This window comes from Medicago truncatula, chromosome 8 (assembly GCF_003473485.1).
Source record: "Medicago truncatula cultivar Jemalong A17 chromosome 8, MtrunA17r5.0-ANR, whole genome shotgun sequence".
Taxonomy (NCBI): domain Eukaryota; kingdom Viridiplantae; phylum Streptophyta; class Magnoliopsida; order Fabales; family Fabaceae; genus Medicago; species Medicago truncatula.
In genome coordinates this window covers 14,386,170-14,411,552 of record NC_053049.1, presented here as the reverse complement: position 1 = coordinate 14,411,552, position 25,383 = coordinate 14,386,170, and the positions used below count along the sequence as shown (strand labels likewise).

Genomic DNA, 25,383 nt, shown 5'->3' with positions numbered 1-25,383 from the left:
GTTCGCTTAAGCGACCATTCATCTGGGCAGTGCAAAAACCTACGGGTTCAAACCTCTTCTCACTCCAAAAACCCAATTTTAATCCCCTGATCACCCAAAACGTTTTCCAGCAGATGTTTACAGGTCCTATACACAACTAGGCATCTAAAGGAACACAAAACAGGCATCAACAACAACAATTCAGATCATTCTAACAATCATACAAAACTTCTCCAATTTATCCAACCGATTCTAATTCCATTCAAATTCTGATCACAACAACATTATAGATTAAGAAATCATTCTGAACATCGAATTACAACACATTAAACATGGCCTTACACCATACCTTTCAAAATCAGCATCAACCCTAATTTCCCAATTTTTATCTCAAGAACAATTCATGTTAAACAATTTTCAGAATTTACATACTATTATTATTGAGAGATAGTCTCACCCTTACCTTAGATTTGCAGAAAGATTGCACAACAAAATCGGTTCCTAGGCTCTTCTCTCTTGTTCTTGCTTTTCCTCTCCAAAACTTGTTTTTACGTGAAACGTTTTCTGACTTCTCTTTTTCTTAACTCCCAAAACTTAACTCCCCCTTTATTTCATTAAACTCCCTTAATTTTTATTAAATCCTAATTAACTCCCCACATTCCAAAATAACTCTATTTCTCATATTATTCTAATTATATTAAAATAAATCATATAATAAAATAATACACATCACATAAATCAGAAATATTATTTAAAATCACTTAAAAGAATTTAAATAATTCCAAAATAAATAAAATAACGACTAGGGCGTTACAGCGTCAAGAATGCTTCTTGGAACGGCGCAGGGGGGGGGTGGTGGTGGTGTACCTGCAGGCGTTCCGACGCTCAAGTTAGTAGAGATCAGAGAGTGAAGGAGCAGCAAAACAAATATGATAATCTACACACGTAACGTAATAAAAAGAGCAACAAAACAAACACATGAATGTCCGTTTTTTCGCTACTAATATTTATAAACGAGATCATCTCTTTGCACAAAATCAAAAATTACTAGATCAATGAGCTAATATTCGTGCATTTATAATATGAGTCATGTTAACTTGTGCCATTAGGGCACATGTTAAGCAACCCAATAAAATTATTCCCTTAAGATTTGTACATTCAATTAATTAAAAAGTTAAAAAATTAAATTTAAATCATGAATTTCAACAAAAAATTTCTACATTTGACTCAATAACTTTTTTTTGACAAGAGACTCACTAACTTGTGCCTTAAGGACACAAGTTAGCATTTTCTTTATAATATTTGAAGCTCACACACGGTCTTTGTGGTATGGTATCGAGTTATGATACATTGACACCCTTAGGTGACAATACACTCCTTGACATCCACACAAAAATCTTACATGTAGTCACGTGGACCCCTACACAAGCCACTTTTTCTTTCCTCTGATCTTCTCTCTTCTTAATGAATGAGGTATACAAAGGTGTATGAGAATAAATAGTGTCTATAATATCCACGAGGCTTAAACACACTTTCTACCCCCTAAGTTTGCAAAAGTTGCAATTTTGGCCCCTATTAAAAAAAAAAGGTAAAAGTGACCCCCTATGTCTACCCCCTTTTGTAAAACGTCAATTTTAACTTGGTCATGCCTACATGGTATGCCCCATGTGTAATTAGTTATTTAAAGAAAAATAAAAATGTCATGCATGTATATATGAAATTAAAAATAAAAAATAAAAAAAATATAAAAAAGGAAGAGGGAGAACCAAGCACGGCAATAGGAGCAACTACATTATCATTCATCTTCATTCAAAAAATATGTTCATGGTATCATTCTCAAAATTTTCATAACATTTCTTTTTGGCTTAATTACTCTTTTGGTCCTTTAACTTATTTTTTAGTTTCGTTTTGGTCCCTTAACTATTAAAAGCTTCGTTTTGGTCCGTTAACTTACTTTTTGGTTTCGTTTTGGTCCCTTAACTCATCCTCCGTCAACCACTTTGGTCCTTTATGTTAGGATGAATGTATTAGAGTTAAGGGACCAAAATGAAACAAAAAAATAAGTTAAGGGACCAAAACGAAATCAAAAAATAAGTTAAGGGACCAAAACGAAACTTTTAATAGTTAAGGGACCAAAAGAAAACCCAAAAATAAGTTATGGGACCGAAACGAAACTTTTAATAGTTAAGGGACCAAAACGAAACCAAAAAATAAGTTAAGGGACCAAAAGAGTAATTAAGCCTTTCTTTTTCAATAATTAGGAAATTCTATAACATTTGCCCTTTTTCCTTCTTCAACAGCAAGAAACCATAAGCAACTTTTCCTTCTTTTTTTGTCATATATTTTCCTTCCCAATCTCATCTATTGCAACAATGAATTCAAGTTCCCATCAACAAGATGAAAACCACTAACATCAACATCACGTTTTTTAGGAAACAAAATTTGAATATGAGAATGTTGATATGGTGGTGGTGGTGTTGTAAACATAGATTAGAGACGATCTTGTGGTGGTGATAGGAGAATAGCGGTGGTGGTGGTGAACAATATCGGAGATGAAGGTTGAGGTGGTGTTGTGATGTAATATTCTGCATTTTTTTAAAAAGAAATGGATGAAAAAGATGAAGGAATTAGGTGAAGAAGATGAATGTCGCATAATCTCTTCAATTAATTCTTTTATTTTTCATTTTTTTTAATTCTGTAAATACACATGTGGCCTTTTCCATTTTGTTTAATTAAAAAAATACACAGTTGGCAATTTTTTAAGTTAAGTGGCATGACACATAGGTTTGATCAAGTCAAAATTGGTGTTTTGCAAAAGGGGCTAAACATGAGGGGGGATTTTTGCCATTTTTTTAATAGGAGCCAAAATTGCAACTTTTGCAAACTTAGGAGGTAAAAAGTGTGTTTAAGCCTATCCACGATTAAAACAATGACTTAGTAAATAGTCAATTTCCCCCCTGAAATTGTAAGTTTCATCAATTACCCCCCTGAAATTGTAAGTTTCATCAATTACCCCCCTGAAATTAACAAAACTTCAATTACCCCCCTGAAATTTTACAACGTTAGTCAATTTACTCCCTCCGTCAAATATTTCTGTTAGTGAACATGACGTTTTGCAAATACCCCCCTGAAGTTTTGCACTTATGTGCAAAATGCCCCCAAACTTAAAAATTTATATTATTTTTTTCTTAAAAACAAACAATTAATAGTTAAATATTAAAACTAACTATTAATTTTAGAATTTGGGAAAACTACATGCATATATACATCAAAATAGACTCTAAAATGGGGAAAAATATGTATTTTTTAAAGTGACAATAATGGGATGATTTGTGGATTAATATTGGGGGTTGTGTAGTTTAAATGGTTTGAGCAAATTGTTGAAGGAGTTGGAGGAGTTAAAAGACTAAGATGGTGAAGGAGAAAATATAAATTTAAATTTGATTATTAATTTGTATATAAACCTCTAAAAATAATAATTTGTCTATTAGAAATAACCATTATTGTCACTTTAAAAATACACATTTTTTCCTATTTTGATGTATATATGTATGTAGTTTTTCCAAACTCCAAAATTAATAGTTAGCTTTAATATTTAACTATTAATTGTTTGTTTTTAAGAAAAAATAATATAAATTTTTAAGTTTGGGGGGCATTTTGTACATAAGTGCAAAACTTCATGGGGTATTTGCAAAACGTCATGTTCACAAACAGAAAAATTTGACGGAGGGGGTAAATTGACTATCGTTGTGAAATTTCAGGGGGTAATTGAAATTTTGTTAATTTCAGGAGGGTAATTGATGAAACTTACAATTTCAGGAGGGAAATTGACTATTTACTCAACAATGACTTCATCGATGCATGTTGGACAAAAATAAGAGAAAACGAGGAAACACACGTGCTTCCACTTTTCATTCATTCTTAAATACTCCCTCCGTTTTTTAATATAAACAAATTTTGACTTTTAGATTCATTCAATCGATGATGTATGTGGTTCATATTATAGAGCACATACATCATTGATTGAATGAACCTAAAAATCAAAATTTGCTTATATTAAAAAACAGAGGGAGTATTCATTTATCATTGACCATCGACCACTTACTGCATCGAAGAAATGAGCCCGAAAATGAAGGAATTTGAAATACCACGTGAAGGTGGTACGATTTAAATGTTCACTTAACGGAGCAGTATTTTTTATCTTTTGTTTCACACGAAGCATAATCATAGTTAAGTAAATTAAGAAGTGCTAATCACCCTAATTACGTGCTTCATCTTTCTTTTTTTTTTTTTAATATATTAAGGTTGTGCTTTAGAAGTTCAGCAGTGCATCGTCAGTAATCTCTTCAAGTTTTAAAATCACTATACTCTTTTAAGAAATTTTAATTTAAACTTATTTATTTATTAAAGAGCTAAAGTCATGGAAAGAAAAGGCTAGAAATTTCATTTTCAAAGTTGAAGTAATACACTCTTTTTTTTAATAACAAGTTGAAATATACTCTAAATGTAAAAACAACTTATACATATATAACTCTCATAATTGTTGGAGTAAATTAGAAAAAAGTTATTTATATTTTTCTATATATTTATCACATTCATTGATGATAGATTTTAATATATAAATGTACGTTTATAATATGATTGGATATGGCTAAAATTGATTGGATATTTTTAACTAATAATATAAATACCTTTTAAAAAATTAATAATATAAGTAATTATGAAAAATTGATATTGTTAAATAGTAAAGCATGAAACTAATGATTAATGGTGCCAAAATATAAAAATTATTACATATTTGGAAATTCTCTTGACTATTATCTATCTCTCTAAATCTATCGAGTATAATATTGTTCTTTATATAAACTTTTTTTGACTGAATATATATAGAAACATATATAAAATCAACCATCGATAGTTTCAAATAATTTGGATCGCTTAAATAAGTGGTCAGAAATTCGATTCTGACTCTTGCCTATTAAAGAAAATTAATTTACATTAGAGAATTCATTGTATGCCTAATAGAAAATCCAAAAAATAACGAATCAAGTAGTATCTCATATAGTGATAATATCCTGCTAGCATTTTAATGTGCTTCCTTTTTATTTATTATTGGCATAATATAAGTTGTTAGATCGAATTATTATAATGGTTGAAATCTGATGTAAGTCTGAACACTTACACCTGATGTCAACATATCTCATTATATATGTGTATATGTGTGTGTGAGAGATCTATAAAATATTCTTATATTGACATACTTATAGATAATTGTCGTAAAATTAAATCTTTATTTTCTAAATGTTTAGTTGAACATGTGAAACGAACTTCTAATGTTGCTATTCACCATCTAACTAAGCTTGTTTTTTCTTCCGTAGACACAATTTGGATTGAGGATTGTCCTCATTATATTGTTTCTTACGTTGCAACCGATATGGTTGCATAGTGAAATATCTTTCATGTCAAAAACAAAACATGTTGGGAGTAAAGTGCTCGATAGTTATCGGACCAGGTAATTTATGATTTTATTTATTTTATTTTTAAAAGTCGATAAATCTTACACATGATAAATGTTGTGAAGTTGGGAAATGCGGATTTAAATTTGCACCCAATAACAGTGGCGGAGTCAGAAATTTTATAAAGTCTAGGCAAAAATTATAGAGCCAGGAATTATTATGCGTGCGCGTGTGAAAATATTGAGTTTGCCCAATTTTTATTTTATTTTAAGTGGCTTAATGGGCTATTAGGTTGGGCCAAATATAAAGAAAATACTGATTGAGCCCGTGCAAGTGCCCGGACTCGCCGGGTGGTGGTTCCACCCCTGATATCAAATGTCTCTACAATCTTTTGTCAAGTTAGCTATATTTTTGACGTAACTCATAATTCTAAACTTGTTCTAAGATTTAGACACAAATCATTAGGGGTGTACATGAGTTGGGTCAACCCGAAAAACTCAGCCAAACCTATCCAAAAATGTGGGCTGGATTGTAATCGGGTGAATATGGTTTGAAAAATGAAAAAAAATAAAAAAAATCAATTTCGGGTAAACCCAGACCCCAAACCCAATAATGCCAACATCTTTATTTATATTTTCATTGTGAAGAAGGAGAATACAAAAGATTTTGGTCATATCAAATACGGTACATGCTTTAGCTGAAGAAGTCGTGTTATCAGCTAGTCCCACTATTTCATATCCCTCATGGTATTACTGATATTATTATTAATGAAATGCTATAAACATCTTTTTAAAATAAAATAAAAAGATTTTGGTCATAAATCAAGTCTAATTTTTAAAATTGACAACAGACATTATCTATATTGAAAATCAAAATTTGCTAGAGTTACAAAGTCTGATGTTGCACTTTTTGGCGGTTTTGATGCTAATGCAATTTTATGTCATGCAACTTTAATTTGTTGCAAGTATTTTATGATGAAATTTATTATGAATGAGGTAAGATGAAAAGAAATTATTTGATATTATAATTTATTATTTTTTTACACCAAAATATAGTGAAAATAGATTATACAATTTTTTCTAAGATAACAAAGTTTAGTTTTTTTTATAAAAAAATACGCTAACTCATCGTTAAGTCATTTAATATTAAAAAAAAAATTAAAAAAATAAGAATAAATATTTAATTTTACGACAATTATCTATAAGTATGTCAATATACACATGTGATCAAATCGAGTATTAATGGTTTGTGTTTAGATATTTATCTCATTAACTTAACCCAACCCTACTTGCATCTATATATATGCGCAAGAAATTTTTTATAATGAGAAATGTTAACTAGTGCTTCCAGGTACTAGCTAAGGAATTATAAAAAGAATTTTTTTAAAAAATTATATATTTTACTTTTTGAAATTTGAAAAAGTGTTGCTTTTGGTGTTTACTTTGTCGTTTCTTTTCATTTTTAGTTGTTTAACTAGTGTTTGGGTACCGATTAGCATGACTATTTAGATATATTTAAAATCATCATTTTTTAATTAGGCAAATGTTAACATGTACCCCCAAGGCATGCGTCCTTGAGGCACATGTTAAAAAAATTAAAATAGAAATAATTGTCTCAAAGGTTGTGCATTTAACTTTTTAAAGTCAACATTTTGTTGTTTTTTATAGAAAACTTCTAATTTTTTTTATCTTTAACTTGTGCCTTTAGGGCACAAGATAGCAAGACCCAAATATGTTTTATTTTGCTTTCTCTATAATGTTAATATATATATATATATATATATATATATATATATATATATATATATATATATATATATATATATATATATATAATTGTTTTATTTTAGCTGTTGTTAATCAACATAAATTTTGTGTTGTAGAAAGATTTCAAGAGATATGAAATCGTAGTTACCACACAAACTACTTAACCATTGGATCATGACTCATACACTTACGGATAAAAGGCTTTCCCAACTAAAAGAGGTACAACTAAAGTTTGAGCAAAATAGTCAAATTTCAATTCCTAAGATCCAAAGGGTTCCAAAGTTTTTGAGACAAAATGAAAGATTTTATAAGTATTATCTCATTTGGTCCCATCCATCACAATAGTGAATGTCTTAAAGAAGGAGAGCATTACAAGCTTCTGTGGACATCTACATTTGTTGAGGAATATGGCAAACAAATCAATCAAGATGGCCACCAAGCCTGCAAACTTTTGCTTAACAAGATTGAAGATAATATTGTAGAATTGAAGAACATGTTCACGGAAGATGCAATTGAAGGATTCAATGACAACGATCTTGCTTGGATATTGTTCGTGGATGGATGTTCCTTGCTGCATTTTATGGAAAATGTCGATGACCAATATCCTGAAGGGCTAAATCTTAAGTTTGATCAATTGATGTACATATGGAGAGATGTTAAGTTGTTGGAGAACCAACTTCCATACCAAATGCTTGAGATTATATGCAATGCAAGAGGCATTGATTTGAATTTTTTAGTTAGCAATTATCAGGGTATGGGTGCATGTAAACGTTATGGAATGACATTGATTCCATTGAAAAATCCTAAACCATTTCATATACTAGATTCTTCGCGCTTGATGTACTTGACGTCCGATTTGGGAATCGACATTGAAGAACAAGGTCAGATGGAAACACATTCAGAAGGAAATGAACCCAATCAAACAGGGGAAAATACAACCTTAAACCAAGAAGATGATGATGATGAAGAAGTTCTTAGTTGTTAATGGAATACTTATAAAAGCATAAGGGATCTAAAAATGGTAGGAATTCGAGTGAAACCAAATAAGACAGATGCATGGACATGGAGTAACGTTTCCTTCAAGTCTAAGTGGTTGAGTGGAGAACTACGACTTCCTATTTTTTTGTTCAATGATGTCACGCCTTATTTTTTTCGAAACTTAATAGCATATGAGATGTGTCCGGATGTTCGCTACAACTATGAATGTTGCTCATTCTTTACCTTCATGGATTCATTGGTTGACAACGCCGAGGATGTGAAGGAGCTTAGATTAGCTGGTGTATTTCAAAACTTGCTTGGAAGTGACGAAGAATTGGCAAAGCTCTTCAATGATTTGGGTGACGATTTGCCAACAAAAATGTATTGCAACAATTCCTACACAAATGCAGTGGCTTATAGCAGGAAATATCTTCTCATCAAGATTCAAATTGAAAAACATTACACAAACAAATGGAAGACATGGTTGGCTCAAGCTTACAATACTCATTTCAATACACCATGGGCTATGATTGCCTTTTTAGCTGCAATGCTAGCATTGGTTCTTACTTTTATCCAAACTTGGTGTGCTATCTATCCTAAGTAAAACATCAAGATTCTAATGAAATAGATATGTGATTAAAATGTCTAGCATTGTGATCCATGTTTCTTAATTTCATTAAATTAGAGTGCATAAAAACTATTTCCCATTGGTTAGTGTAATGATGTAAGGATATTTTTGCTGGTCTTTTCTTGGAAAATATAGGGGTTTCTACAACCTTGCATGCGGAGTTAATTTCTGCAAAACATGCTATTGAGATTGCTCATATGGTAGGGGTTGGACAAATATTTGGATTGAAAGCGACACTCTAGAGGATTTTAGCAACTCTCTTCTATGGTCCCTTGGCACCTTTAAAACAAATGGCGAATTGTTTGAAGCTTGTCCGAGATTTTAGTTTTAGATTTAATTTCTCACATCTATAGTGAAGGTAATCTTTGTGCTGATAAGTTAGCTAACGTTGGATTTCAAATTGATGGGTTTATTTGGTGTGATGTCATGTCAAATTGTATTAAGAAAGACATTTTCTGTAACATATTTGGTCTTTCAAATTTCGTTTCCATTAGTAGATCTATGTTAGACTGTCAAGTTAAATTTTCATGCTTATAGCACTTTACAAGAGCCCATCTTTTTTACTTACACGGCAAGGATGAATGTAGTTTCATGCAGACAACATCTAGAGATATGGACCTGCTAGAAATTTTACCACATTTGATTTAACCACATTTGTTTGGTTCATTACCTTATGTATGCTCCGGCCTCATTATTTTTATTTTGGGAGTTTTAGGGAGTTTGTGTTTGCGGTGTTCCGTATATATATGGCGCCGATTGTAATTTTTCATTCTTTAGACGAGTTTTTATGCGCTTTGCATTTACTCGTCGAGAATAAATTTGTCATTTAAAAAAAAAACACATATGTTTGAGATGAACACATACATATTTAATGTCTGAGTGCAATACCATCGAATCAACCCAGATGAATTGTTTGTTTGCTTTTATATTAATTATATTAAACATTTGTTTAACTTCCTTGTTTTATGATTTCAACTATTCTTTTTATATTAAACATGTGCAAACATGTAATAATTAATATAAACAAAGACTGTTGGATATTTAAAAAGAAAAAAAAGAGCCGTGGGATCCATAAATCCAGGTAAATAAACAAAGACTAGCCCATTGTGCTCAGCTGTTCACAATAATTCAAACAGGAGAAAGGGGGGAAAAACGAAGAGAGTGTGGCCATGTGACCATCTGATTAGATTGGACGATTAAGATCAGTGGCCAGGAATTTTAAATTGTAGGGGTAATATTCAACATAAATATACTAAAAAAATATAATATAGATCACAATATTCTCTACTACTTTTTTAAATTATGAAAATATTAATGTGTTTGAAAAGTGCTGAATAACCATTATTTCTTACATTATCATATTATATTATATAATTTTTGAAATAAAATAAAGGTTAAATAAGTTTTTCATTCTAAATAATACAACGAATTTTGATTTTTATCCCTAAAAATAAAAATGAATGTTTTTATCCTCATAAAAAAAAAATTGTTTTCTTTTGGTCCTTGATGGACAACTTATTTATATATGAACGTCAAGATTATGACTCTTATTCAAGATGTATCCATTTTATGCCCGATTATATTTTCAACATTTGTATGTTCATAATAAGTTCAAAAAAATTCAAGAACATGTCAAAATTATATCCATTTTGTGGGGTTGAAAACATTTCATTTTATTTTTAGGGACTAAAATCAAATTTTGATATATTTATAAGAACGAAAAGTTATTTAACCTGTAAAATCAAATTGCAATTATAAAAATATTATGATGCAAAGTATGCATTCTAAATGAAATTTTCTCCATATGTTTTTTCCCCTAAAAAAACAATATATTTTCTTTTAATCCATGCATGTATGTTAAGAACGCGATAACACCGTTCCTCCTTTTTACCTCAAAAGAAAAACACTGTGTTCCTGAACTTTGACCAAAACAGTCAACGCTTTGCTTGTCAACTAATCACGATGGTTAAAGTTGCAGTCATCGGTGCCGGAGTCTCCGGCCTCGTCGCCGCCAAGGAGCTACAGCAAGAAGGCCACAACGTCGTTGTTTTCGAGAAGAACAACCGTGTGGGAGGAACCTGGATATACACCCCAAAAACAGACTCCGATCCTCTAAGCATGGACCCGGCCAGAGAAACAGTTCACAGCAGCGTATACCACTCTCTGCGCACCAATCTTCCAAGACAAATCATGGGGTTCTTAGATTACCCTTTGTCCAAGAGAGAATCCGGTGATCCAAGAACGTTTCCGGGTCATGAAGAAGTGCTTCGTTTTTTGGAGGAATTTGCAGGTGAATTTGGGATTCATGAGTTGACCCGATTTGAAACGGAGGTGGTGAAAGTTGAGAGGAAAGAAAACGAGTGGATAGTTGAGTCAAGGGGTGGTGACTCAGTGAGTCAAGAAGTATTTGAAGCGGTTGTTGTCTGTTCCGGTCATTTTGTAGAACCGAGACTTGCTGTTGTTCCTGGTATTGAAAACTTTCCTGGGTTTCAAATGCATTCTCATAATTACAGAGTTCCTCATTCTTTCAAAGACCAGGTACATCACATTTTCCAAATTTGAAAACTTTGAAATAATTGAAAATAATTAAGATGAACTATTTCAATGGATATTAATGCAAGTAGGTGAAAATATTTAGATTTAGATTTTGGCATTTAAGTAATATAAAAATTGGACAATTAAGAACAAAGTGTTGTTTTTACAAAATCACTGTAACTCGTTGTCACACACACTAGTCTTGACTCACACGAAAACACAATTTAATCCAGGATTATTCCTTGTGTTAATCATTTTAGTCTCTGACGTTAACGAAACAAGTGAAAAATGATGATGTGTGTTCTCATGGACCAATTTTGCTTAAAACCAGAAGTCATAAGGTGGCAAAGAGGAGGAACTAAACTCACTTGGTATATCAATCACCAACATTCCATTTCCATAAAATCTCCTATTTTTCACATTATCACTAGCTAAAGAAGATGGGTTGGTGCTGATAACCCATGTTTGGTATTCATAGGACCTAAATTTTTAGCTTCTGATGACACACTATTCTATTACCTGACAGTAAGATATTTTCTTCCGCATTTGAGCTACTATTGGATTTTGAGGCAACTAGATTCCTGCAAAGAGGAGAAGTCGAATGAGATCGAAACCCGTGATTACATTTTGGTAAAAGTCTTGTTTTCCCTTTGAACAATATCACAAAGACAACTGCACATTCCAAACCATCTTTAAAACCTTCAATTTGGAAAACCAAAACTGGCAAAGACTTGAGAACTGAAGCTTCAAGTCCATTTCGGCAAGTGCAATAAGTAATCGGAACTTGGTCAGGAGCAAAAACAAATTGCTGCCGGCGACAACGGTTTCGTGGTTAAGGAATTCTTCCAATTACCACCAGAACCACTTAGCATATAGATGAAACATTAGAATTTAGAACAATTACAACAACCATGAACCGGAATATTACAGCTACAACCATGATTTTTCCTGTTATTTCAATTGTATCAGAACCAGCCAATGTGTCACTTGATCTCGATGTTCCAGTTGCATCCATGATTGTTATTGCTTAATACCTGTGAATATTTCTGTGAAGGTGGAAACTCAGGTTTAGCTACAAACTTAAGCAACCCTCTATTGAATTTAAACAAGAATGGTGAAAACCTAGATACATAATCCATATAAAGTTTCTGAATTTTGAAGGGAATATGTGAATGGAGAAAGAAAGTTCATTATTTTTGGTTTTCTATCAAATTGCCCCCTGAGAATACATCAGAAGTCTTTATGTCCATATAATTAGTACACGTCGTTTTGGACTAAAGTGTCTAATGGAGGAAAAAGTTGAAGATTAAATTGTGTATTTGTTTGAGTCAGGGATCAATGTGACAACGAGTTAAACTTCTAGATTAGATAAAAACTTGTTTAGTGCCTATTTTGTTCGGAAAATTAACTGGTAATTACTACCTACAGGTTGTGATTTTAATAGGACTAGGACCTAGTTCATTTGACATCTCAAAAGATATTGCAGGAGTAGCAAAGGAAGTTCATGTTGCAACAAAACCGAATCCACTATTGAAGGGTATGAAGTTGGAAAATGTTCGCAATATATGTTTCCATACTCTGGTATGTTAAAAATTCACTCTATCTCGTAATAAATATTTCCTTACTTTATATGATAGATATTGCTTTGTTAACAGTATAGTACTGCTGATAATTCTCGTTCTGTTTAATTTTTTAGATTAAATGTGTATATGAAGATGGCTTGGTTGCCTTTGAAGATGGATTCTCTACTTATGCAGATGCCATAATTCACTGTACAGGGTACTAGGAATTTCTGACATTTTCTCACCTTCAACATATTTTTCTTTTATCTGATAAATTCTTAATTGATATTATTATATCTATGAGATTAATCATTTTAAGGCATATAAACTAATAATGTAACAGGTACAAATACCACATTCCTTTCTTAGAAACTAATGGAATAGTAACGATTGAAGATAATCGCGTTGGGCCACTATACAAACATGTTTTTCCTCCTTCACTGGCTCCGGGGCTTTCTTTCATTGGTTTAACATTTAGAGTTAATACAATTTTTTAATGAAAAAATCATTTTAAGTTTATATAATTTATTGAATAACTGATTAAGACTTGCCGTGGCCAGGAAACTATTTTTGTTGTAATTGAGTTACAAGCCAAGTGGGTTGCAAGAGTTTTATCTGGTAAGATTCTTTTACCTACTGAAGAAGAAATGATGGAATCTGTTAAAGACATGTATCGTGTCATGGAGGAAAATGCATTGCCCAAGCGTTACACACATTCGATACGTCCGTTTCAGGTGTGTACATTTGTTTTTTCTCCTCACTTTACATTTCATTTGATAATTTTGCTCAATTAACAGATTTAAGATAGGCTTTGATATTATGTTTGATTTTGAATTTGCAAAACGAACTTTTCAAATAAGCATCATTCAATTGTTAAAGGTTCTATTTAAGCATTTTTCTAAACAATGGAGACTTATCTCATCTGAACATCGGAGTTTCTAATAATAAAAGTTACTAGAGAATGTTTTAAAGGAAACTTTACTATTTCAAATATGTATCTACCAATTTGTAAAATCTAGAGATTGTTTTGACCGGTGCTTATAATTTTAACGATCAATTTGTCTATTCACTCTATAACCTGTATCCGATTATAAATTCTTCCGAGTTTAACTATTTACTTATAAAATTACTCTGTCAGGCTGACTACAAACAATGGCTAGCAGCACAGATTGGGTTGCCTCCGTTAGAAGATTGGAGGGACAATATGTTGATGGAGTGTTTTAAGAAGGTGATCGAAATGAATGAAATGTATAGAGATGAATGGGATGATAACTATTGGGATACCATCATTGAGAATGGATCAGCTTCTTAAAAGGCAAAGATATTGAATTTTATATGCTGATTGTTACATTGGGTTTTCTCAATAATTTCAACCTTTGTTCACATAAATAAAGATTGGTTTGAATCTCTTGAAATGCAGAAGTTGTTTTTATTTGTTGTTTTAGAAAGTAAACTTCAGATGATGGAAGACCGATACAATAGAGAAATTGGTTAATAAGTCTTCCTTTTATTGGTAGGAGAAGATGATGTATCATCAAACTAAATCTACAAGCCTTCTACATTCCCACCTTGTTTATGCACTCTTTTTCTCTCATAGGCTCTCCATCTCTCTCCCCCTCTATCTAAATTTGCGTATTGAATGGATGAATCAATGATGATGCAAGCATCTATTTATAGATTTTGGAAAAGTATGCTTGTCGGACGAGTACATGGTTCTTTATAGGCGAACAAATGTTACTTCGCCAATAGATTTTTGCCAGCTCAGCCACATGTGGGAGATAAAACGCAATCAATCACGAAGCGAGTTGTTTTCTTTGTAGGCCGATATTCTCCTATTTCAGAACACGAGCTTCTGAATTGAAACTCGCCGTGATATAAATCTTTTGGTTTAACTTACACCCTAACGACACATGTCATGTTAAGGAAGCTACAAAAAACAATTTTACATTGGTTTAATTTTTAAAAAGTTGAATGCACAATTTTTAATACGTTTATTTTTATAACAACTTCCTTAATATGTGTTCTTAAGATCACAAGTTAGCATTTACCTAAATTTTTTAAGCTTTTTGCATAGGGCCTTCATTCCTTTGCTCATTTTCTCTACAAAACATGTCAGAGATAAGGTAAAAGTAAAGAGGAACTAACGTGGACTTGGCTGCATACTACCTCTGGTCATTATTATAATTAAAAATTGATTTTTTACGTTTATTCAATAAATAATGTATGTGTGATCCATATATAGACTACATACATTATCTATTGAATGAATTTAAAAAATGAACTTTATCGGAGGGAGTGCTCTTTACACTAATTGGGGGGGTTTTCGTTAGATTTTTTTGTAATATAAGTTACTTTAGTGTCATGCATAAATTAGATAGGTAATTGACGTTGATTATGCACTTATCAAGTTGTTTGCTAAAGTGATTGTTTTATTATAATTAATTAATTAATATGATATTTTTGTCAAATAAAATGTGTATTTTATTTTTTAGTTATTAAATTTAATTTAATCTCATAATAAAAATAAAGTTTAATATGGTTTTATTTGGCAAAGTAAACTCATAGCATTTCATTTAAAATAGAGTTTTGCTAGAAGACACCATTTAGATGTGTCTTTTAGTAAGTCACACTCAAGGTGTGATATCCACTTTTTAGTTATAACTTTGTTAAAAGACACCTTCATAAAAATTAATTGGTGTTTTTTAACAAATGTCAATAGGATAACTTGCTAAAAAACACCTTCATAAAAGATGTTTTCTGGCAAAACCCTTTAAATTAGTTGGTGCATCTCATCTTCTACCGCATCATCACATAGTACACATATCGTCGGGCAAAAGACACCTTGACAATGAAGGTTGGATCTTGTTGGAAGACATAGTCTAAGTTAGCGCCAACAAAAGTGCTTCAATTTTTGTGGTAACTAAAGCGATCAGACATCTTTCAACTGCTATCAACTTGAGGGAGGGATTCAAAATCCATGAGAGATATGCATAATTTATAAGCTGATTTGACAGTATAGCAACCACTTGGCGTAGATGTCCAAACAATTGAATCAGACAAAGCTCTAGAGTAGAGAGGGAGTACAAATATCTGATACATCTTGTGTATTCATAATTGAGTTCAACAAGGTAAGATCCCAAGTATTTTGTTTGTGATCAAAGAGTTGTGAGACCGTCAAATGAGAGAGGTGATACGGTGGTGGTGTAGAAGGCTTCATATTGTTACAAGTTCTATACATTGATACTTTTTTCGTCTCCAATTCTCCACCTATATCCAAGTGTTAAAAGTGGAATGGTGCTCCATATACTCCTCCATGTATAGCTTGGACTATGACATAGTTTGGCATCCAAAAATCCAATTCTAGGAAAGTATTTAGCTTTGAGAACTTTGGTAAAAACAGAGGAAGAGTTTAGAAGAAGCTTCAATCCTTGCTTTCCGAATATGGAAAAGTTGAAACCTTCGAGGTCGCGGATATTCAAGCCACCGTAGTCTTTGCGGATTGTCATCTTGCTTATATATTTAAAAATTATTTGTTTTAGAATTGTTTAATTAGGTTTTATATCCACAAGCATAACTCAAACGACAAAGACATTGTAATATGTAAAGTTTGAGGTTTGAACTTTGAAATTTTTATTTATTCACGTTGAGAGATAAATTTTATAACTAATAAACTATTTGATAAAAAAATATTGTTTAGGTTTTGGTTCAAAAAATGAATTCTTTAAATTAAAAAAATAGTAACTAATACCAAATGGTTCTAAAATAAAATAAAAATAAGCCCAATAACTAGTGATCGTGTATCCTTCAAAAAAAAATATTATCAGGGAAGTAGATCCTTCTATGCACTATTAATCTCTAGGATCAATTTATAATTTGAGAGGATCTTTAATTATTTCTTAAAATTATATTTTATATTACTATTTTTTTATTGCGATTAGTTATTTTTTTTATAGAATACGATTTGTTTTTTATTTACTTATGATTTGGTTTTGATTTATGATTGAGTTTTATATCTATAAATAAAGGATTGGTATTCTCATATTACATAGTCTTTTATATCAAGTTGGTATTCTCAGTAAAATCTTTGTTACCAATTTTCCAACCATGGCTGCTTCAACTCAATCAACCATCACTTTGGTTACCCTAATTCTATTCCAATACCTAACTGTTTCATATGCAACAACATTCACAATTGTTAACAAGTGCAACTACACTGTTTGGCCTGGAATTTTATCCGGCGCAGGAACAACACCATTCTCTACAACCGGTTTTGCTCTCCAACCCGGCGAATCCAATGCCCTAGCCGTACCCCCCAAGTGGTCAGGCCGTCTATGGGGACGTACCCTCTGCTCTCAAGATTCCACCGGAAAATTCTCATGTGTTACCGGTGACTGTGCTTCCTCGTCCATAGAATGTAATGGAGGAAACGCTCAACCGCCAGCTACATTAGCCGAGTTTACACTTAACGGTGCAAACGGACTTGATTTCTTCGACGTTAGTCTCGTGGACGGTTACAACCTCCCAATGATGATCGAACCACAAGGAGCAACCGGAGGCGGAAACTGCATGACAACAGGTTGCATGGTGGATTTGAACGCGGCATGTCCAACCGAGTTGAAAGTGATGAGTAATGGCGGAGGTGTAGCGTGTAAAAGCGCGTGTGAAGCGTTTGGGGATCCACAATATTGTTGTAGTGGCGCTTACGCTTCTCCAAATACATGCAAGCCAAGTTCATACTCACAGTTTTTCAAGAGTGCTTGTCCTCGCGCTTATAGCTACGCTTATGATGATGAAACAAGCACTTTTACTTGTGATTCTGCTGATTATACTATCACTTTTTGTCCCACAAGTTCGATCCAGTCCGGGAACGAGAAATCTCCAACAAGTCCGATCGAATCTGGGAACGAGAAATCTCCAACAAGTCCGATCGAGTCTGGGAACGAGAAATCTCCACTGCCTGAGGAGATGGATATATCTGGGGGACATGTGAACTTCACAGCCAACAATGTTAGGATTGTTGTTATTATTTCTTTTGTTTTGATGGTGTTTTTGTGGTGAATTTGGTAGGGTATGACTTGCCACTTTTCATCATGAATAACCATCCAAAAATCTTTTAGTTTATTTTTTACTAGCAATATTAATTAATTATTAAATCTCTAGGAACAGAATTATGCAGGTTCACTGATTAAGGTTTTCTAGGAAATTTACAGTATCGCAGTTTATAATTAGGGAGTATCAAGCACTATGTCTTATGATGATTGAATTTTATATTACTTGTGATTTGTTCTTGATTTAGTTTTTTTCATCATGTCATGATTAATAATGTTTAAAGTGTTTGGCCAAAATTACTCGTGTGTGGCATCTTAACTTATTAACCAAGTTTACTTTTTTTCTTTTTTTTTTAACTTTCGTCCAACTTTGTTAAAGAAATGTTCATGTGATCGTTTTATAATCATCGAAGATACCATCATTCACAAGGACATTTGGTAGAAGCCTATTGTTGTTAACATGTTCGACTAGAACAAATTTTTGAACAATCAAATCTATAGTTTTGCGCATAGGAGGCGGGGGTTTAGAACCATTAACTTTGTCGCGGAAGGAACACGGGGTTCATCTTCGCGATCAAGAGGTTTTTTTTTTTTTTTTTTTGATCTCGGAGGTTCCTGGTAGAGAAAACAAGTTATTCCATCATTGTTATTTTTCACACTAGTTGATCATATATTGTTATTTAAATAAAATAATAAATGTTTAATTTGTTCAATACATGATCTTGAGACACACCAATTTAACAATCAACATGGAACATTCAATGTTCCCTCAAAAAAAAAAAATGGAACATTCAATGTTTTTGCTTGTTAAGAAGCTGATCCACTCTGTATGATAGCATCCCAATAATTATCATCCCATTCATCTCTAAACATTTCGTTCATTTCAATTGAATTCTTCAAACACTCCATCAACATATTGTCCCTCCAATCTTCCAATGGAGGCAGCCCAATCTGTTCCACTAGCCAATGTTTGTAGTCACCCTAACAAAGTAATTTTGTAAATAAATACTTCAAAATTTATATTTATATAAGACTATAATTGAGACATCTATTGATATCATTTAACGTGTATCAGAGAGACTTTCCTCACTAATAAGTTAAATGATATCAATAGCAAAATTATGAAATGAAACGTAAAGTGACGAGAAAAATAAGCGTACACACTTGTAATGGACGAAGCGAATGAGTTTGACGCTTGGATAGCCCATTTTCCTCCATGGATTGATAGAAATCTTTAATAGAAGCCATCATCTCTTCTTCATCAGGTAAAAGAACCTTACCAGATAAAACCCTAGCAATCCACTTGGCTTGTAACTCAATCACACTGAAAGTAATTTCCTGGCCACGACAATTTATTATTAGTTTCAATAAACTAAATTAAAATATTCTATATGATAAGTTTTACATAAAAAAAATTATAAATATGAATTCAAATTATACCTTAAAGGTCAAACCAATGAAAGAGAGGCATGGTGCCAGTGAAGGAGGAAAAACGTGTTTGTATAGTGGCCCAACACGATTATCTTCAATGGTTACTGTTCCATTTGTTTCTAGGAAAGGAATGTGGTATTTGTACCTGTCATATTAGGAATTTAGAAGAGGAAAGAAAAATATGTGAAATTAAGGTGACAAAATGTTTTTTTTTTTAAAGGTAGGTGACAAAATGTTAGAAATTGTAGTTACCCTGTACAATGAATTATGGCATCTGCATAGATAGAGAATCCATCTTCAAAGGCAACCAAGCCATCTTCATAGACACATTTAATCTAAAAAAATAAATGGAATGAAAATTATCAATAACAGTAATACTATAATAAGAATATACAAGTAAGAAGCTACAACCATAACAAATTTTACATACCAAAGTATGGAAACATATATTGCGAACATTTTCTAACTTCCTACCCTTCAAATCTGGTTTTGGTCTTGTTGCAACATGAACTTCCTTCGCTAGTCTTGCAATATCTCTTGAGATGTCAAATGAACTAGTTCCTAACCCAATCAAAATCACAACCTGTTAAGTAGAAATTGTCAATTAGTTATCCAAAGATTGAAGATCCCATAAACCACTTTAGTCAATTAAATCAAGGTTTTATTTATCTCGTAAATGTAAATGTAGGTCAGTTGATAAAAGGTTACGCAAATTTTACTGGTAAACAAAAATCAAGGTCATGTTTGGATTAACAACTTAATTTCGTGTTTTTCGTAGATGTTATTTCTAAAATAAATTCAGACCACTAACATGTTAGGGCTTGGAAGGTCATGACCCATGACATTTTAAGAATACATGAAAAAATTAGAGAGGGTAAAATTCCGAGTTTTAAAATAAGAGGGGCAAAATCCCGATTCAATCAAAATAGGGGGGGTAAAATTGCATTTAAGCCTAAATTACTTTGTGTTGGAACATGTGTGGAAATTAGAAGTTAAAAGACTAAACACAATGTTCCACATTGGATGGAACTAACTAGTGTGGTATAAATTGAAAAAAGTGGAAGTCTCACATTGAATGGATCACATACTATTAGTGTTTATATAGTGGGGGTATACCATAGAAGGTGGTACATAATTATATGAACGAAGCTAAGCACTAGCGAAAAATATATATTTATATATTTTATTATTTGGAAATGTGAAATTAAATAATTAATTTAATCATTATTATGAAGTTTTCTTAGTCATCAAGTTTTGTTAAAATATTTTGGAACGCAATCTGAAATATTTTGATATGCAATCTAATATATTTTGGTACTTGATCTGAAATATACTTTGGTACTCAATATAAAATATTTTTGTACTATATTTTGATACTCAATTTGAGATATTTTTGTACTAGATCTAACAAGTGAATTATTTGTTCCCAAAGTATTATTTGAATATTGAATTACTCGTTCCCAAAGTTTCTCACATATTAATCGTGAATTTTTTCTATAAATAGAGAGCTCACAAAATTCATTCCACACACCGAAAAAGACTTTTGAAACTTCAATTTTTTTTCTTCTTTTCTTCCTTTTTGGCTTGCGCTAACGAGTCTTTCTTCTCTTTATCTCATTTTTTGCCCATTCGGATTTAAGAGTGTTTTTAAGACCATAGGTCCTTTCAAGATATAATGTCCCTTCGAAATTAAGAATCTTCTTAAGAGCATAACCCCTTTCATCATTTATGTCTCTTCGAAATAAAGAGTATTTTTAAGATCATAGTCCTTTCTGAGGTATAACATCCCTTTGAAAATTAAGAATGATCTTAATAATATATTTGTCTTCGATTCTTAGAGAAGTTAAATATTAGAATGGTGGTAGCACCATATTTGAGCGGTTGAAATACCATATTGATATTTGGAGATGTTAAATGTTAGAATGGTGGTGACATCATATTTGAGTGGTCACAATATCATAGTCGAGTTGTCATACTACTATAATTGATTGATTTTATTATTAAAATATAAGCGGTCTTAGTAGCATATTGAAGCTGTAATTCTAGAACGATAGTTGCATAGTTGCAGTTGTATTTGTTTTATGGAGGCGACATGATTGATAGCTTGCATTGCACAATTTTCGATAGTGCCACTGAACATCATAATAGAGTGACCTAATCGACCTGGTCGTGACTCAACATAATAACAAATTCAGTAGATGAAAATTCTTTTTTAGATAGACTTTGGAAATTCAAAACCATCTCTCTCTACATATATATATATATATATATATATATATATATATATATATATATATACGCACATACATATACATATACATACGTGTTACAGTCGAACTTTCAAGTCGTTCGAGAATTATTTAAATTATTTAATTTTTTAATGATCAACTTTGTATTTAGTGCTTATTACAGTATAAATTTTATATTTTTATATTATAGTTTATTTTGATCGTCCATCAGAACATTTTTTTTCTAATTCCGCGCCACTACATGTAAGTTATATGTTGTTTTCAAACCCAACGCTAGAGACGATAAAAATAAGCCTTGTGTTATATTAATTATCACATAAGTTTTCAAAAATTCAAATAAGTCGATCCAATTACACCTTAAATTCAAAATACTAAAAAAAGGAAAGTCTTATCTTTTGTGAACTGCTTTTATTAATATTAATCGAAGTATTTAAGACATGGATTCTTTAGTGTGTTTTCTCTGCTGCCGTCTATTCTACCATCATATGTGAGTCCTGACTTAACCTAGTAGCAACTCTCAACCATCAAATAAAGCACATGAGGGATGGCCGAATAATAAAGGTAGAAAAGGATCTATTTCCAAGTATTTAAAGGACTAAACTCTATATCTGGTTTTGGGTTTGGCGGACCGACTCTTATAGAGTAATCCTGACACCTCTAAATTCACCTAATTTTTATTTTAACAGCATACTTAAGCATAAAAACACCTTAAAAGCTATATATACTAATTTTGTTAAATTTGGAAAATTTGATGTACCTGGTCTTTGAAAGAATGAGGAACTCTATAATTATGAGAATGCATTTGAAAGCCACCAAAGTTTTCAATACCAGGAACAACAGCAAGTCTCGGTTCTACATAATGACCGGAACATACAACAACAGCTTCAAACACTTCCCGACTCACTGAGTCACCTCCCCTCGACTCAACAACCCAATCCTTCCCTCCTTTCCTCTCAACTTTCACCACCTCCGTTTCAAACCGGGTCAACTCATGAATCCCAAACTCATCTGCAAATTCCTCCAAAAAACGAAGCACTTCTTCATGACCCGGAAACGTTCTCGGATCACCAGATTCTCGCTTGGACAAAGGGTAATCTAAGAACCCCATGATATGTCTTGGAAGATTGGTGCGTAGTGAGAGGTACACGCTGCTGTGAACTGTTTCTCGGGTTGGATCAATGCTAAGAGGATCGGAGTCTGATTTAGAGGTGTATATCCAGGTTCCTCCGACACGGTTGTTCTTCTCGAAAACGATGACGTTGTGGCCTTCTTGCTGTAGCTCCTTGGCAGCAACCATACCGGAAACTCCGGCGCCGATGACTGCAACTTTAACCATGAAGACAAGATTGTTTTAGTCAAAGGTGAGAGACACTGTTTTATCACGTTCTTAACATAACATATTGTAATGAAGTGATTAACAAGTGATCCAGCTTGTCCTACTCATGGTTAGGTGGGATTCTACAAGTGGGCCCTACTTTCAAAAATCATTCAAAAACTTTGAACATTAATTAATTTAAGTCTTGTTGGGGTGATTTTTCGTTTGTCATATACGATACTAGAAGTTTCTTCAAAAAAAAAAAAAAAGTATACGATACTAGAAGTTCATTTTTCATCTCTCAAATATTTATGGATGTGTAACCAAGTCCATCACAAGGTAACCAAAAACTAAGATTTAGTTTATTCTTTATCAATTGTGAGCTACAATCAAATAGAACACATTTAGGAGTATCAATACCGTCATATATTGCCTTTGAAAACTCATGGGCAATTTACCCAAACCAATCAAAAGTTTTTATGTGTACTCCATTAGAATAATAACATTTATTATTTTATTTTGCAAAAATTTAGCAAGTATTTTATTATTTGCATATTCACCCCATCTTAAATTGATGATTTTTTACAATTTAAACCATCACAATAATTAAATTTCATCTCTAATCCAATCACTCTTCAAACCTCTTTTTTACCTTGGCAAAAATCATTAAAAATTAAAATTATCACCCCTGGGAATCGAACCTGGGTGCTCCCACCTATTTAAAATGTACTCTGGAACCACTTGATCAATACATTTTTTATGAAATAATTTGGAATTCAAAATTATGTTATTAGTGAGCAAATTATTTTATTTTTATTTGCAGTGCCTTTTTTTTGGTTACATTATTTGCAGTGCCTTTATAACCTAGCTTTAGTGAAAAAAAATCATTTTATGTGTGTATAATTATGAAGTAGTAAATTTTTCTTAAGAAAAATGAATTCATTCAATTGATTTTTTATATTTTAAATATCATTCTTTTTTATAAATTCATACTTTTATATAGATTCGATGACCTATAACAATGTTTCATTTGTGATCCACCGAATTATGATTTATTTTAGGTACTATCTTTCATTTGGATCAGATAAATTGTTTAAAGGTAATAATTATTTTTTTTGCAAGGTCTTATAAGTTATAACCTAGCTTTAGTAAAAAAAATCATTTTATATGTGTATATTTATGAAATAGTAAATCTTTCTTAAAAAAAATGAATTCATTCAATTGATTTTTTATATTTTAAATATCATTCTTTTATATAAATTTATACTTTTATATAGATTCGATGAACTACAACATTGTTTCATTTGTGATCAAACGAATTATGATTTATTTTAGGTACTATCTTTCATTTTGATCAGATAAATTGTTCAAAGGTATTAATTTTTTTATTTTTTTTGCAGTGTCTTATAAGTTATAACCTAGCTTTAGTATAAAAAAAAAAAAAAAACATTTTATATGTGTATATTTATGAAATAGTAAATATTTCTTAAAAAAAAATGAATTCATTCAATTGATTTTTTTATATTTTAAATATCATTCTTTTATATAAATTCATACTTTTATATAGATTCGATGACTGATGGGATAAAACCGCAAGTGCACGGTTCTACCAGAATTCAGGGCATTACAAAGGCAACATGTGGCATAAAAACATTACTTTATATGTATATACTATTGATTTTACTGTTCATTTAAAATATTTTATTTGCTTAATTGCACTTTTGAACCCCTATCTTTCCAAAAGTTGTGGTTATGGACCCCTAACTAATTTAAATATAAAACAGTCCCCTATGTTTTGATTCTTTAGCAGTTTTGGACCCCCAAGGCAAAAATAAAATAAAATTGACAAGTGGCACCTCACTTAGGGTGCCACGTCAGCGTTGACCGAGTCAACAATGGATTGGGGTCCAAAATTGGCAAAAAATCAAAACATAGGGGGCTGTTTTGTATTTAAATTAGTTAGGGGTCCATAACCGCAACTTTTGGAAAGATAGGGGTCCAAAAGTGCAATTAAGCCTATTTTATTTACTATTTTATCCTTTAATAATATTATATTAAATTTGAATTAGAAAAATGAAATCTCATTAAAATAGGAAATATACCACTACAACAGGAACAATATTATATATACTTTTTTTTTTTTTTTGACAAAATACTATATATACTATATATGAAGGGAATAGAGACTTTGGGCTGAATTTTTTATAATTTCAATTATACCCTTAAACAAATTTTCCTATATTAATGTTACATTCTTGGTGGTATTAAAAAAAGATAAGAATTCATATTATATTTGTTAAACTACTGTGTTGTTGTGGTAAAAGATAAACATGATTTTTTTAGGTTTGTTACAATTTTAATTTCACAAATATTTGTACTTATAATTTTAATCAAAATCAAAATTTCATATAAAATACTGTTCATAATTTACACATG

At 31.6% G+C, this 25,383-nt stretch overlaps 4 protein-coding genes across 4 annotated transcripts; 3 read left to right on the top strand and 1 right to left on the bottom strand.

Moving 5' to 3' along the window:
* The first annotated feature begins 8,360 nt into the window (after positions 1-8,360).
* LOC11446965 (UPF0481 protein At3g47200) lies at positions 8,361-8,783 on the top strand. Its single transcript, XM_024771925.2, has one exon. It carries the CDS (start codon positions 8,376-8,378, stop codon positions 8,781-8,783), a length of 408 nt encoding a protein of 135 aa, XP_024627693.1. The 5' UTR covers positions 8,361-8,375.
* A 1,865-nt stretch (positions 8,784-10,648) lies between these two features.
* Positions 10,649-14,498, top strand: LOC11446964 (flavin-containing monooxygenase FMO GS-OX5). Its single transcript, XM_003627708.4, has 6 exons — positions 10,649-11,345; positions 12,771-12,923; positions 13,039-13,121; positions 13,248-13,383; positions 13,465-13,638; positions 14,043-14,498. Exons 1-6 carry the CDS (start codon positions 10,770-10,772, stop codon positions 14,214-14,216), a joined length of 1,296 nt encoding a protein of 431 aa, XP_003627756.1. The 5' UTR covers positions 10,649-10,769; the 3' UTR covers positions 14,217-14,498.
* Positions 14,499-17,008: 2,510 nt separating this feature from the next.
* On the top strand, positions 17,009-18,089 carry LOC11446963 (pathogenesis-related thaumatin-like protein 3.5). Its single transcript, XM_003627707.3, has one exon. The coding sequence runs from the start codon at positions 17,009-17,011 to the stop codon at positions 17,960-17,962; it is 954 nt and encodes a 317-aa protein (XP_003627755.1). The 3' UTR covers positions 17,963-18,089.
* A 512-nt stretch (positions 18,090-18,601) lies between these two features.
* On the bottom strand, positions 18,602-23,046 carry LOC11444078 (flavin-containing monooxygenase FMO GS-OX-like 3). Its single transcript, XM_003627706.3, has 6 exons — positions 22,390-23,046; positions 19,814-19,966; positions 19,636-19,718; positions 19,393-19,528; positions 19,117-19,290; positions 18,602-18,933 (listed from the first exon to the last, which is right to left on the bottom strand). The coding sequence occupies exons 1-6, from the start codon at positions 22,966-22,968 to the stop codon at positions 18,760-18,762; spliced, it is 1,299 nt and encodes a 432-aa protein (XP_003627754.1). The 5' UTR covers positions 22,969-23,046; the 3' UTR covers positions 18,602-18,759.
* Positions 23,047-25,383: the final 2,337 nt, after the last annotated feature.